General features: G+C 36.6%; 1 protein-coding gene and 1 long non-coding RNA gene across 2 annotated transcripts; one reads left to right on the top strand and one right to left on the bottom strand.

The window, feature by feature from the left end:
- Window positions 1-2,797, top strand: LOC149047188 (uncharacterized). Its single transcript, XR_016186099.1, has 3 exons — window positions 1-100; window positions 339-394; window positions 1,122-2,797. It is a non-coding gene; the product is annotated as an uncharacterized LOC149047188 (long non-coding RNA).
- LOC113676051 (uncharacterized) lies at window positions 1,391-11,050 on the bottom strand. The gene is made up of 5 exons (XM_089204790.1): window positions 10,834-11,050; window positions 7,993-8,135; window positions 6,999-7,073; window positions 6,049-6,177; window positions 1,391-4,943 (listed from the first exon to the last, which is right to left on the bottom strand). Exons 2-5 carry the CDS (start codon window positions 8,062-8,064, stop codon window positions 3,453-3,455), a joined length of 1,767 nt encoding a protein of 588 aa, XP_089060916.1. The 5' UTR covers window positions 8,065-8,135; window positions 10,834-11,050; the 3' UTR covers window positions 1,391-3,452.
- Between the last annotated feature and the right edge of the window lie 770 nt (window positions 11,051-11,820).

Raw genomic sequence — 11,820 nt, 5'->3', positions numbered from 1 at the left:
GTTATTGCTGCCTGATCTTTAATACAGAAAATAGCTCCATGGGAGCCGCATCAACTGAGGATGAGGTTTCAGTGCTCTTGAAAATTCGAAGGCCCCACCGGTAAGTCTGCAAAACCGGGAGTAAATAGGAATACTTAAAAAGGAGTAAAACGTATTAGTTCAAAATATAATAATAAGTACTTGCCCTTGAAAACCTAATAAGCTCTTTGACTGCACTTCCTTAGAAAATTTTCCTTCTAGGTAATCAAGTTCTGTCAAAGATCGATCCACACGAACATCACGATCGCATGAAAATGATCTCCCACAGCAATAATGATTGAGATTTGCTACTTTTATAGCATACGACTGAATTACGATGGCATTAAGATAAAAGAACAAGTTTCGTGTGAAGCAAGTAAGTCCACAGTTTTGAATCATGGAGTAAATATAAATTGATTTCTTGATCATGAAGTTAGCGACCTACCGCTTTATGTGATCTTCATAGTGTTAAAATCGTCGGTCTCGAAAACTATTGATGGTATACGATAGGAATCGGAAAGAATTAAAATATCTGCCTAAAATGCGCCTTTGGGAAGGAAAGGAAACTTATTAAAACGCGAATTTAGAAAGTGCCTTGCACTTCATGTAAGCGATACTGAATCATTCACTCCAAATATGGAAAGACAAGCTATACAAGTATCAATATTGTAAGTATCTGAAAAGCGTCGCTACTAGAGGGGTGTACGTAAATCTCAACATTATTTTAAGCTTCTGGTCAAGTGGATTCACCTTTACAGAGCAAACAAATAGTATCGACATTACTCTGACAAGCATTAACAAATGCTATCTTCATTAACAGTTCATTAATTGTGCTAAAAGCTCCCGTTCTCATGTATATGGCACGAGAACCGGAATGAGATACGACAGGAGTAGGGGAAGGGGATGTAGGCTAGTTAGTAAACTTCTTTGTAATTATACATATGTAGATCTGATGGCACTATTTCGATTAAACATATGCGCAAGAGTACGAGAAAAGCGCCGCGAGTTATGTTAACCTCTCCCTATATAAAGTGAAATTTGATTCAATATCCAATAAATCAGGGCAGCCAGCCCCCTTATCAGAAAAGGTTTTTTTTTCGCAGTTGCAGGGGCAGATTCTCCAACCAAGAATTTATGCCTATGACCCGAGCCAAGCCAGTAAATCCCTGGTTCAAAAGTAACGTTCCTGACGTCCAACAGGGAATCTTTAAAAAAAATTTTGAAAAAATTCTTAAAGGAGCACTAAAATAAATAAATTGTTTAAAACTATGGTTTTTCAAATTTACCATGCTCCTCAGTTTCTACAATCTCCGCGTGTGCTTGTTAAAAACGAGATGTTAAACCCTTCAAGATAACAACAAACTCGAAGTACTTCAAATGTTCAATACACTTTATTAGGTCTATTTGTTCAGGATTCAAAAAATATATAGCGTCCTGAATAAATTACTTGAAAAATTCTAGGTTACACTTTAAATCCCATTAATCAATCCAGCTAACTAGTTTCCTCGCCATTCTAATAATATCATAACTGCGAGACCTTAATTTAATTTTCAAATGAAAAGAGAGTACCATACAAACTTTCAATTAGCTGGCCTGGTGGACAATGAAACATATTCTAACATATTCTACTTGCCACTATTGATTATAATCATGGTGCGAGACACTATTAAGCCTAGTTGCACTCTACAAAGGCTAAAAGAGAATACATTATGCTATCCTTACCCAAATTTACCGTTAATCATAGAACTTATAGGAATATCATCAAAAGTCTAATACATTATTTCAATCAGCATATTTGCCTGGTTTTATATACCAGAAATACAAAAAGGAAAAAAAAACTACGTAAAAAATAACATCAGCTCTTGAAAGTATTTGTGTAACTTTTTCTTTTTTTTTCTTTCTGTGAAGTTCGACTAATATTTATAATTCTAGTGAGTGTTTTAAACAATATTTCATCAGGCTTGGCTCAGTCTTGTTGTTCTATGCTGACAAAAAATTACACGAATGGCTACTTTAACATAAAAAAGTACCTTATAACAATAAAGAGATATCAATTTAGTGTTGAGAAACCAATGCAAACCCAAAGTAATCATGGAAGCCAATCATAACCAAGAAAAATATGACTTTTAGCCAATGAAAACTCAGTTGAAACAAACAAGCTATCCAAAAGGCGGGAAAACAAAAACGTCTAAATCGTACATGTTCTTTTTTTTTTTTTGGTATTGAGAGAGGTTGAGAGAGTTGTGTGTTCTCTTGACCAATCACAGGGCAAAGGAAATCAAAACTATATTGAAATCCTAGATTACTTTGGCTACTTTATTGTGAAGTTCTCTGTTGTTACAAATACTTTCGGTCATTTAGCTTATCTTATTCTAATAACTGTTAACCCTTTAACTCCCATAAGTGACCAAGACAGAATTTCTCCTTACAATATCAATACAATATCAACCAGCTAAGTGATAAGAATAGAGAAAAATATCAAATTGGGAATAATCAGTTGATCCAATACTAAATTCTCGGAACTAACATTATAGGAATTGTATGGTTGACAGTAAGGAGAATGAAAAATTTGATCTGGGAGTTAAAGGGTTAAAAAACGCCATGTCACGCAGGCTTAGCCTGATTGTGACTCTGACATAAGACAGAGCAATCTCATCAAATATATTGCAACTTTTTCAAGCCAAAAGTTGACTTTTCCAGTGCTATTCATTGTTTAAAACAATACTTTGTTCAGGCTTAGCCTGGCTATACTTAACAAAATCAAAAAGAGTACAAAATATTATTGCAGATGTTTTTAGCTGAAGAGCAGTCTGTGTCCTATCCATATTTTGGGCAACTAATCGGTGAGTCACTCTTAAAAAAAAACTGGAAAAAAAAGGAAAAAAATCTCCTTGTCGTTTTTTACTTAGAATGCAAGTATATATTCACCCTAGGAAAGTTTTGGCCAGCTGATGTACACACAAAAGGCACTGCGCCAACAACCGCAATTAAACATGCTCGTTGCCAAACAAAGAACGTATGCGTGCCAACCTTCGATTGGTGCACTCTACCAACAGAACAGCACCATTCACTATAATGGAGACAAGAGTTCACAAAGGTGAAAGATTACAAGCATACTGTACTTGGCTTAGATTAACTCACAGAATGAGAAATTTTCGAGCGTGACTAACGCAGAGTAACGGAAAATCATTATATGTGATATCGATGTTATACATGACAGCTATACGAAAAATTGAAAGTCCAATACAAAGCAAATGTGACTAATATTTCCTGAAACATATCCTGTGAAAATTTTTCAGTCTTATTGAGGTAAATTTCAGGCTTTCTTTAACTACCGAGCAAAATTCTAGAGTTTTGAGCAGAATTGTGTAATGTTCAAGCGTATTCACCGGGAAGGTATACCAACCGTCAATAAGCCATTAAACGAGAAGGACTTATCCAACCCCATTGGGTACAACTGGACCATTACTTACGAGTAAGGTATCAACTCGCCTATTCAAATTGTTGACATCACGCCGAAACATTAGATTAAAGTTACCAAGAGCACGGCGAAGAAGGGCCATATTCTCTTCATGTGTGGAGAGGAATACGCGTTGGTTCTCGACTTCATCTACTACATCTCGCATTTCATTCCTCATTTTTTCCTCCAGGAATCTTCGCAATTCTTCCAACTGTAAATGGAACTGATCAATTGCCGTTTTCATCCGCTCTACGCGAGAACCCATGTCTTCCAGGTGGGAACCTTGGTCGGCCTGTTTCTTTTCCACTTTCTCGGTGCGTTGACAAATTCCTTTCATCAGCTCTTTTAAATCCCGTATTTCCTTCTCCATCTTCTCCAGTTGATGATTCGTTTCTTTTACCATCTGTGAATGAAACTGGGCATTCGTTTTCTCTATCTCCTCCATACGAGAACTCATCTTATCCAACTGTAAAGCGTATTCGGCCACCTTCTTCTCGTTTCCCTCAACACGTTTATCAATTTCTTTTAACAGTTCCTTTGCGTCCTGTATTTCTTGCTCTTTGTTCTCCTTTTGATGATCCTTTTCGTTCACTTTTGAATGGAGCTGGGCCATTGTCTTCTCTCTCTCCTCTTGACGAAAATTCAGCTCACCCAACTGTAAAGCGTGCTCGCCTACCTTCCTCTCTATTGTCTCAAGATGTCTATCAGTTTTCCTCTTTGTGTCCTGTAATTCTTTCCCTATGCTCTCTTTTAGACGATGCACTTCTTTTACCAGCTGTGACTGGAGCTCGGCAGCAGTTACCTCAACCATCTCCTTACTACAACACGATTCTTTCAAATGTGAATAACCGTCCTTGGCCACCTTCCTCTCCGTTTTCCCGCCACCGCTATCTACTTCTTTCAACTGCGCATGCTCATGCAAATGGTCTTGGTGCACCGCCTCTTTTTCGTTTTCTGACGTCTTCCGAAGTTGGGCCATTTTTGCAGCTTGCTTAGTGGTCTCCTGATCGTTCTGTCTGTAATGATCCCTTTCTTGTAGTTGTGATGCAAGCTGATCAATCTCCTTCTGCAATTTTTGTTTGAAAACTTCTTCTTCCTCTAGTTGCGATTCAAGCAGGTGGATTTTCTCCTGCAACTTCTGCTTGAATATTGCATCTTCTTCATGACGTGTGTGGTACTGAGGTATCAAGTTTTCAAGGTTAGCAAATCTTCTTTCAAGCTTCATAATGAACCTTCCCTCAAGACTATCACTTTCGAACCGGGTTAGTATCTCAGAAAAACTTGTGTCAGCGACGACTTCGGTTTTCGAAGAGGCAACTACACTAGAGGGCGTGCTCTTAATTTTGACTTCCTCTTTTTCTGTTCCTTTTCTTAAGCCAAGTGTTGTTTGTAAGCGGTTGATAGCTCGCTGGATAAATGAACCAATTGTGCGGCTGCCATCAAGAGAACTAGGTCCCTCTTTTATCTATGACGGTTAAAACATTACCACTAATTATTTTTTCACATAATATGAGAAATGCAGCAATACATGTATACCTGTATGGTTGTAGAAAGAAATATACTAACGGATCAAAATACCCATTTCTTTGTACCAAAAATTCTTGATTTCAAACCCGTAATTAATTATAAAAAAGCTAAAAGAAAAGGAAATTACAACATGTCATCTCAGCAACTAGTAAAGTGCTGTAAGGTCTGAAGGTGCTGACAAGGAGAAATTGTATAACGTTCAAGAGCTTATTTAGTAAATGATCATTTCCTTTTTTCTTGCTGCCCTAATGTTTGATTCAGGTGTGATGTTGTCAGGAGAAATAAGATGCTGGTCAGTCTTAGGGGTTAAAGGCCAGGTTAAAAAGCAAACCATCCATTACACTATTTAGAAGATAGACTCATTTCGTGGGAAGTGCATCCAAATTCAAATTTTACTTATCAGAATCCTTTCTTCAAAGGTAAAATAAAAGTGCCAACTCGATAAGTGCGATGTAGAATAGAAATCTAGAGCCGGTGCTTCACATACTTACCAAAGAATCAAAATTTATCGCTATTAGGCGCTTATTAAAAACCCCTTTTCGCACCTTCTTAGTTTAACAATGTTATCTCATCGGCTTAACCCTTTAGTCCCTAAGAGTGACAAGGTTCTAATTTCTCTTTTCAATCTATCCCTTGAATCAAATGTTTAAGTCAAGAGAATAAAGGAAATGATCAGTAACTAACGAAGCTCTTGATGGTTTTACAAATTCTCCTTGTTAGAACCAAGGAAATGTGTAGAGAACAGTATGGAGAATATGCATACTGATGTTAGGGTGTAAAGGATTAAATCAGAGTTTGCAGCATTAAATGTTGGTAAAAATAAACTTAGCTAGGTACAACAGTTATGAAACACTGAAAAGTGTCTGACGGTGATTTGAAGACGTCTTAATCAAGTGGGCTCTTAGCCTCTGTGGGTAAATGAATCTAAAATAAGTGAGATCAAACAACCAATCGTAATCAGTTCTTTCCTAAGCATATAATATAATTAGAGCCAGGCACAAGAATAGCAGGACACCCAAAATTATAGTGTCATAAATATTTACCTCATTAAATTGTTTCGATGCATTTTCACGTTGATCAAGATCCTTCTCATCCTCGGTTGGCTCTGTCTGTAGACTTGTCCCCTCAAGATGACTGTTTTTAAGAGATCTTAAGTTGTCATCTTTAGTTTCCTACAATTAAAAAATTACATAAATGACATGCGTCGTTCAAGAGGGAAGGTGTGTGTTCGTGTTTTTACAACAGTGAATCAATGAACACGACGAAAAAGATTGAAGTATTAAACTAAATCAGTTGGAAGGTTTCCGCCACATCAAGTAAGTTTGTGACTGAACTGGGTTTGGCACTCTTTGGCAAAAATTACACCACCGTTTCTACAAACAATTAACCAAACAAAAAAAGAAACCATTAACAACAACAAAAAAAATCCGTGTCACACCAGCGCTAACTCGTGCTTGGATTTAAAACTTTAGAAGTTCACATTATTCTAAAATTCCGTTACTGCTAAAAAGCACACAGACAAAATCCACTTCCGATGTAATCACTCCAGTTCAGCCGTTTCTTTTTTTGGACACAGAAATTCTTTGAGAGAAGACTCATGGGGACTCAGAATTTTTTCTTTGTCCCACGCTCGTGACAAGATGAAAAAACATCTTTCTTCAAGTGCTACATCTTTAAATATGGAGGTGTCAGGGGTAAAGAATTTACTTCTGTGTGCAAATGGCTAAAAATTGTCCACAAGGTCTGGGCTTTAAGCTTGATGTATAAAGTCACGGTCGCTGAATTTGCCTTTTACAAAAAAAAAAAAAAAAGGTAGGTCGGGCATTTTAAGACAATTTTTTCCGGGGGGGGGGGTGGGTGGGTGAGAATTTCCAAAAGTTTAAATGCCCAGGAAGGGGATATTAAACTTTGAATTAATTGATGCATTAAAAACCATTAATAAAGACCTCCCTTTATTGATTGATTAATCAAAACATACGACACTTTTTCACACCTCTTTGTTGTTAGAACCGGCAGTTAAAATGTCATAGTTGTCATCTTGTGCAGGGTATTTTTCTTCAGTCAGGCCCTACAAAAGAAAAGAATAAGTCTAGTCTTCACCCAGAATTCACCATGCAAAATCAACAAATAACACTTTTTCAATCTTGTTACAAATATAGAGAAACTGCACAATGAACATTTATTTATTCATTTTACTGTAAATTAATTGATAAACAAACAAAAATAGAAAAATCAACAAGTAAATCACATATTACAGGTATTTACAGTAACACAGTAACTCTAGTCATAGTAATGTTTGTGAGGTTGATATTGTTCCTGGGATGGATTAAATTAATGTAAGGATAAAAAGTTTGTGTGGTAAAGGTGAAGTTGGTAGAGTCTATAGTCATTAGTTTAATTATGTTGGTGAAGTTCACTACAGTTTGATAATGTTGATAATAGACACAGTTTAATGAAATAATGAAAAGGTGAGCTTTGTGATCTTGGTGAGGTCATATTAAGGTTGCTGATATTGATAGGGTTGATGAGGTTGAGAGGTTCTGAGGTTGTGAGATAGATGTGGTTGGTGATCAGTTGATGAGGTTTCATATATTAAATGCCACTGTCACCAACATTATAATGACTATCACATGATAATGCTGAGGTTTGGGAAAAGTTTTAATAGTGATGATGAAGTTCAGGTAATTTAAGGTTGGTAATCTGGGTTGCCTAGGCTGAATTTGTTAGTTAAGTGGTAATTGGCGAGGTTCAATGAGATTTGACAGGTCTGGACCAGATGTCACTCAATTTGGTTATTAATTTTGTTAGTTTGCTTCAATTGAAGGAAGCCAGGCAATTAGACACTGCACTGCTTGGTAGATGAAGGGGTGAGCAGATTATGAAATAATTGCATCACAAATCCTAAATCAACCATGCAGTCACACACACCTGATGTTAGAGGAATTATAATAAGCTTTTGGTAAACATTTAGAAATGCCAACTCTCACCTTTATTTCCTCAAGAGATTCCCCTCTTGTAAAATTTGAAGTCAAAGCGTAAAGTGCACATATTTCTTCCATTATGCAAAGAGTTTTAACACCTCATGGAGCTCCAGTGCAAACAGGCCAGATCAAAAATATCTTGGGCGACTCTATGGGCAAACAAAACATCTCTCAAATTTCTTTAGGATGAAAGATTGAAACTGGATGTAGAGTTCATGATATAAAAAGAGCAAATAAATATTTATTGCAGCAAGGGTAGTCTTTCCTCTCAACCCTGGGTTCCAAGTTAAAAGATAGTTGTTATGACTCTGCACCTTCCCCACTGACTTTTTTTAAAGAATCTCAGAGAGTGTGTACCATCATCAATGGCAGCTGAGACTCACTTGTACATGAGGTAGTCATGGGTCTAAATGCTAAAACAACCCCCTGCACAATCACCCTGTTTAATCATAGTTAACATTTATTCTAAATAAGTTGCAAAGGCAGATCATTTTGGCCACTCTACCAGTCAGGTCAAAGGAAAATCAAGGAGCCTAATAAGAATCATCAGTAAGAGCAGACATCTGTAATACACTTCCTAAGTTTATAACCAAATTTGCAAAAACTGAAAGATCATATCAAAGTGAACGTTTTGCAATAAAAGCCCTTTAGGTGATGAGAGATCAGACTATAGACACAAGACAACAGGGTATAGGTAATATGTCTTAGGTATAACACATATTTTATCCATAATTACTTTCCCAGGGTTAAAAAAACAATCATCATCATAGAATAATAAATATGATGATATAAAAATCTTTCAAGAAGTCATTCTGTTGGCATAATGTCAATTGTTTGTTTAGTTTTAATAATGCAATGTTTTTTGATCAGGAAGTGGGGCATTCACTCAGATAGAAACATAACATACAAACATACACAGGGCATCAATGCAAGTAACTGTGGTACAATTATTTTTTATTGTTAATAAGTGTTACTTTTACTATTATTTTGTTTTTTGACAAACCAATTACAAATTGAAAGTTATAATAGCCATATTTGTAAGTATATGTTACAGCACAATGTTAACTATTAATAATGGGTTCCAATTAAATCTAACATCATGTAATATGACAAGGTAATTATTTTTAAGGTAATTAAAATTATGTAAAAGTGAACTGAAAAAAGAAATTAATAAACCATCATAAAGGCCTACCCTTACAGTTGCCCTTGCTTACTTCTCTTAAAGAGTTTCAATCATTGGTAGTTTGCCAGATTATTTGCTGCAGAATTAAGATATTTTTGCAGATTGAAGACAATTTATGCACAATTTTACATTCTTTGTGTATAGTTGAGGCATTGTCCAATCTAGCTGTACAAGTTTGCTAATGACTAATTAAGGGACCAGTCATTATTAATGTATGGGAAAAAAAGTTGTGGAAAGATCAAAATTTCTATAAGCCCCTCTCCCTCCAGACCATGTAAATCAACCCTCCCCCTTATTACCTATGTTATGACCCCCGGTCACCTCATATCTTCTCTTACATACCTAGTACTTAATAAAATTCATGTCACATATAGGCAGTGAGATGATTACTTTGCATAACAACAGAACTGTTTCACATACATTGTTGCACTCTACTTTTTTACTATTTTACTATTTTGGACCACTCTTAAAGTATACTGCAAACTGTTGCCCACCCTAAACTTCTCCATAAAAAGTTTCGCCTGCCCACCCTCCAACAAATCTGAAATAGCCTTGTCCCCACCCCTTATTTTTTCCCTTCTCCTCCCTCCACATATTTAATGACCAGTCCCCAAGTCAGGAGTCAAATGATTTGTCAATCACAAGTCATGCAATCATGAAGTCCTGTTACCAGTTAATTAAAGATATTTCAGTTTGCGTGAAAACGTTTGCAATCACCTTAAAAAGACAATGCAATATATAAAAAAATCACAGCAAAATAAACCAACACATCTGGAGTACAAATCAAGTTTTTGACTGACAAAGTCCTTTTTAGTGACAGCCTAAACTAGGTATCGAGAATGGATACAAGCAAAACAGAGATTTTGGAAATTAGACACGAATTAGTTTGTAACATTATTTCTCAGTTGTCTGAGTAGGACACGTTGCTTGAAGTCATCCCAATATATTGCATTAAAGAAAATGATCGGAACGATGAAGATTACGCCAAGCTGTCAGTCTTACGTCTGTTGTACATGAATTAATTTTTTCATTCAAATCCTAAAGGGGTATGCTACCTTGCAAACTGCCTAGAGACGCGCAAAACAATGCGAGAAACGGAAGTTCGAATACGAGTGGTGTTCGAATTACCGAGAAATGCTCTTCGAGGAAAACGGTTTTGGGTGCTTTATTCGTTATTCAATTCATTATTCTGGAAGGTTATTTCCTAAATTTTCGACAATTCTCTGTTGCGATGATTGAATTAAATTTGTCTGTGTTTTTCTGTCGGTTTTTTTTTCATGATAACTTTAGAAGGTAATCTTTTCCGCTTTTCTATGGATTCCTCATCGATCACTTTTGATCTGATGTATTGATTCCACAGTAAACATATGTATTGTATTAAAGTGATGGTAGTAATCTAGTTGAAGATGAAGGTTTGCGAAAGTTGCACGATATGTGCTTCGTTTATGTTCAGTTCCGTAAAGCAAATGACGTAACTTCCTTGTGCCTGCATTTGTTGGCTCCAACAGATCTCGACTCGAAGTGAGTTCTGTCTCGCGAACTGGTATTTGTGAGAACATGGCAGTTGATTTACATACACATATTGCCTGCTGATACTGAATAGAAAGAGGACCTTATTTACGATTATGCTAAACTCGAGTAGCAACAAACAGAGTCAAGTATACCTACACTTGGTGCACTTAACCGGCCGGGAACAACTCACACTATCCTCTGTCAATGTCGTAGGCATACACGAGAGTTTAACTGGGACCAGAAAAACTTCTTTCGACAATACTCCAAAATATAACTGTTGCCTTGTACGCCTAAAAGTGAATAACGGGAAATCACGCTATAGATCAAAATATTATCGCTTCATAAAAGTTTGGGGCTCTCCCACGTCCCACAATGCCTTGAGTATGGCTATGATGTCATGCCCAAAAAAACAACTATCGTTTCACAAAGCGTTGATTCTTAGAGAAAGTGCGTTGCATGTTAAGGCCAAGCAAAGGCTTCAGAGTAGCCGAATAACCCTTCGGTGACTAGTATCAGGGATTTCGCCACTCAGAATATTGTCCTAGGCTTACCATAAGAAGGTAGAGAATATGAACTGCCCATGTCAGTCTAACCACAGCAGACAGGTATGAAGATCTCCCAAACGTAGTGTATTAAGGTTTTTCAAGTTTGTTAGTCACCTTTATATACGAGAAAGTCGCTCCCATTATATGAGTTTTGTCCTCACGTTACCTAAAACATTACCTTTGCAAAGACAAGAAAATAACTTTAAAAAATTTTCTTTGCAAGAGCAAAATACCGGTGAAAAAGCAGAAAACAATTAAAAGGATCGTAAATAAAAAAAGCCCGACACCACCCTTTGGCCACGAAACGCAATCGACGGCTACCTTGGAAGTCTTTGCATTGGAGTAAAGGACCAACTCATTGTATTATCCTTCAAATTTGGAGTCAACAGATTAGCAAAAGAATCAGACCTACCGGAATTGGAATGCTAGTCGTGACATTCAATCTGTTTATCTCCAATTCCTGGACGAGACGTTCGCCTTCGATAAAAAATTGCGAGTAGCCTTCCAACTGCAGCAATTTTGAGGGATTAACGGTTTGTATTTTTGAGTAGAGATGGCCCGTCTTTTGCTGTCAGAAAAAGACTTTTTACACCA

Source organism: Pocillopora damicornis, chromosome 4 (genome assembly GCF_964200805.1).
Source record: "Pocillopora damicornis chromosome 4, jaPocDami1.2, whole genome shotgun sequence".
In the NCBI taxonomy this organism is placed as follows: domain Eukaryota; kingdom Metazoa; phylum Cnidaria; class Anthozoa; order Scleractinia; family Pocilloporidae; genus Pocillopora; species Pocillopora damicornis.
Note: the sequence above shows the minus strand (reverse complement) of the source record. Positions and strands in the feature narration are given on the sequence as shown.

Bases quoted from the DNA above. Each gene is read 5' to 3' on its own strand.
- LOC113676051 (XM_089204790.1), bottom strand. From the start codon at position 8,064: ATGGAAGAAATATGTGCACTTTACGCTTTGACTTCAAATTTTACAAGA. The intron at 6,178-6,998 runs GTGTGAAAAAGT...TTTTAATTGTAG, and splicing joins CCGGTTCTAACAACAAAGAG to GAAACTAAAGATGACAACTT. The intron at 4,944-6,048 runs GTAAATATTTAT...TAACCGTCATAG, and splicing joins CATCGAAACAATTTAATGAG to ATAAAAGAGGGACCTAGTTC.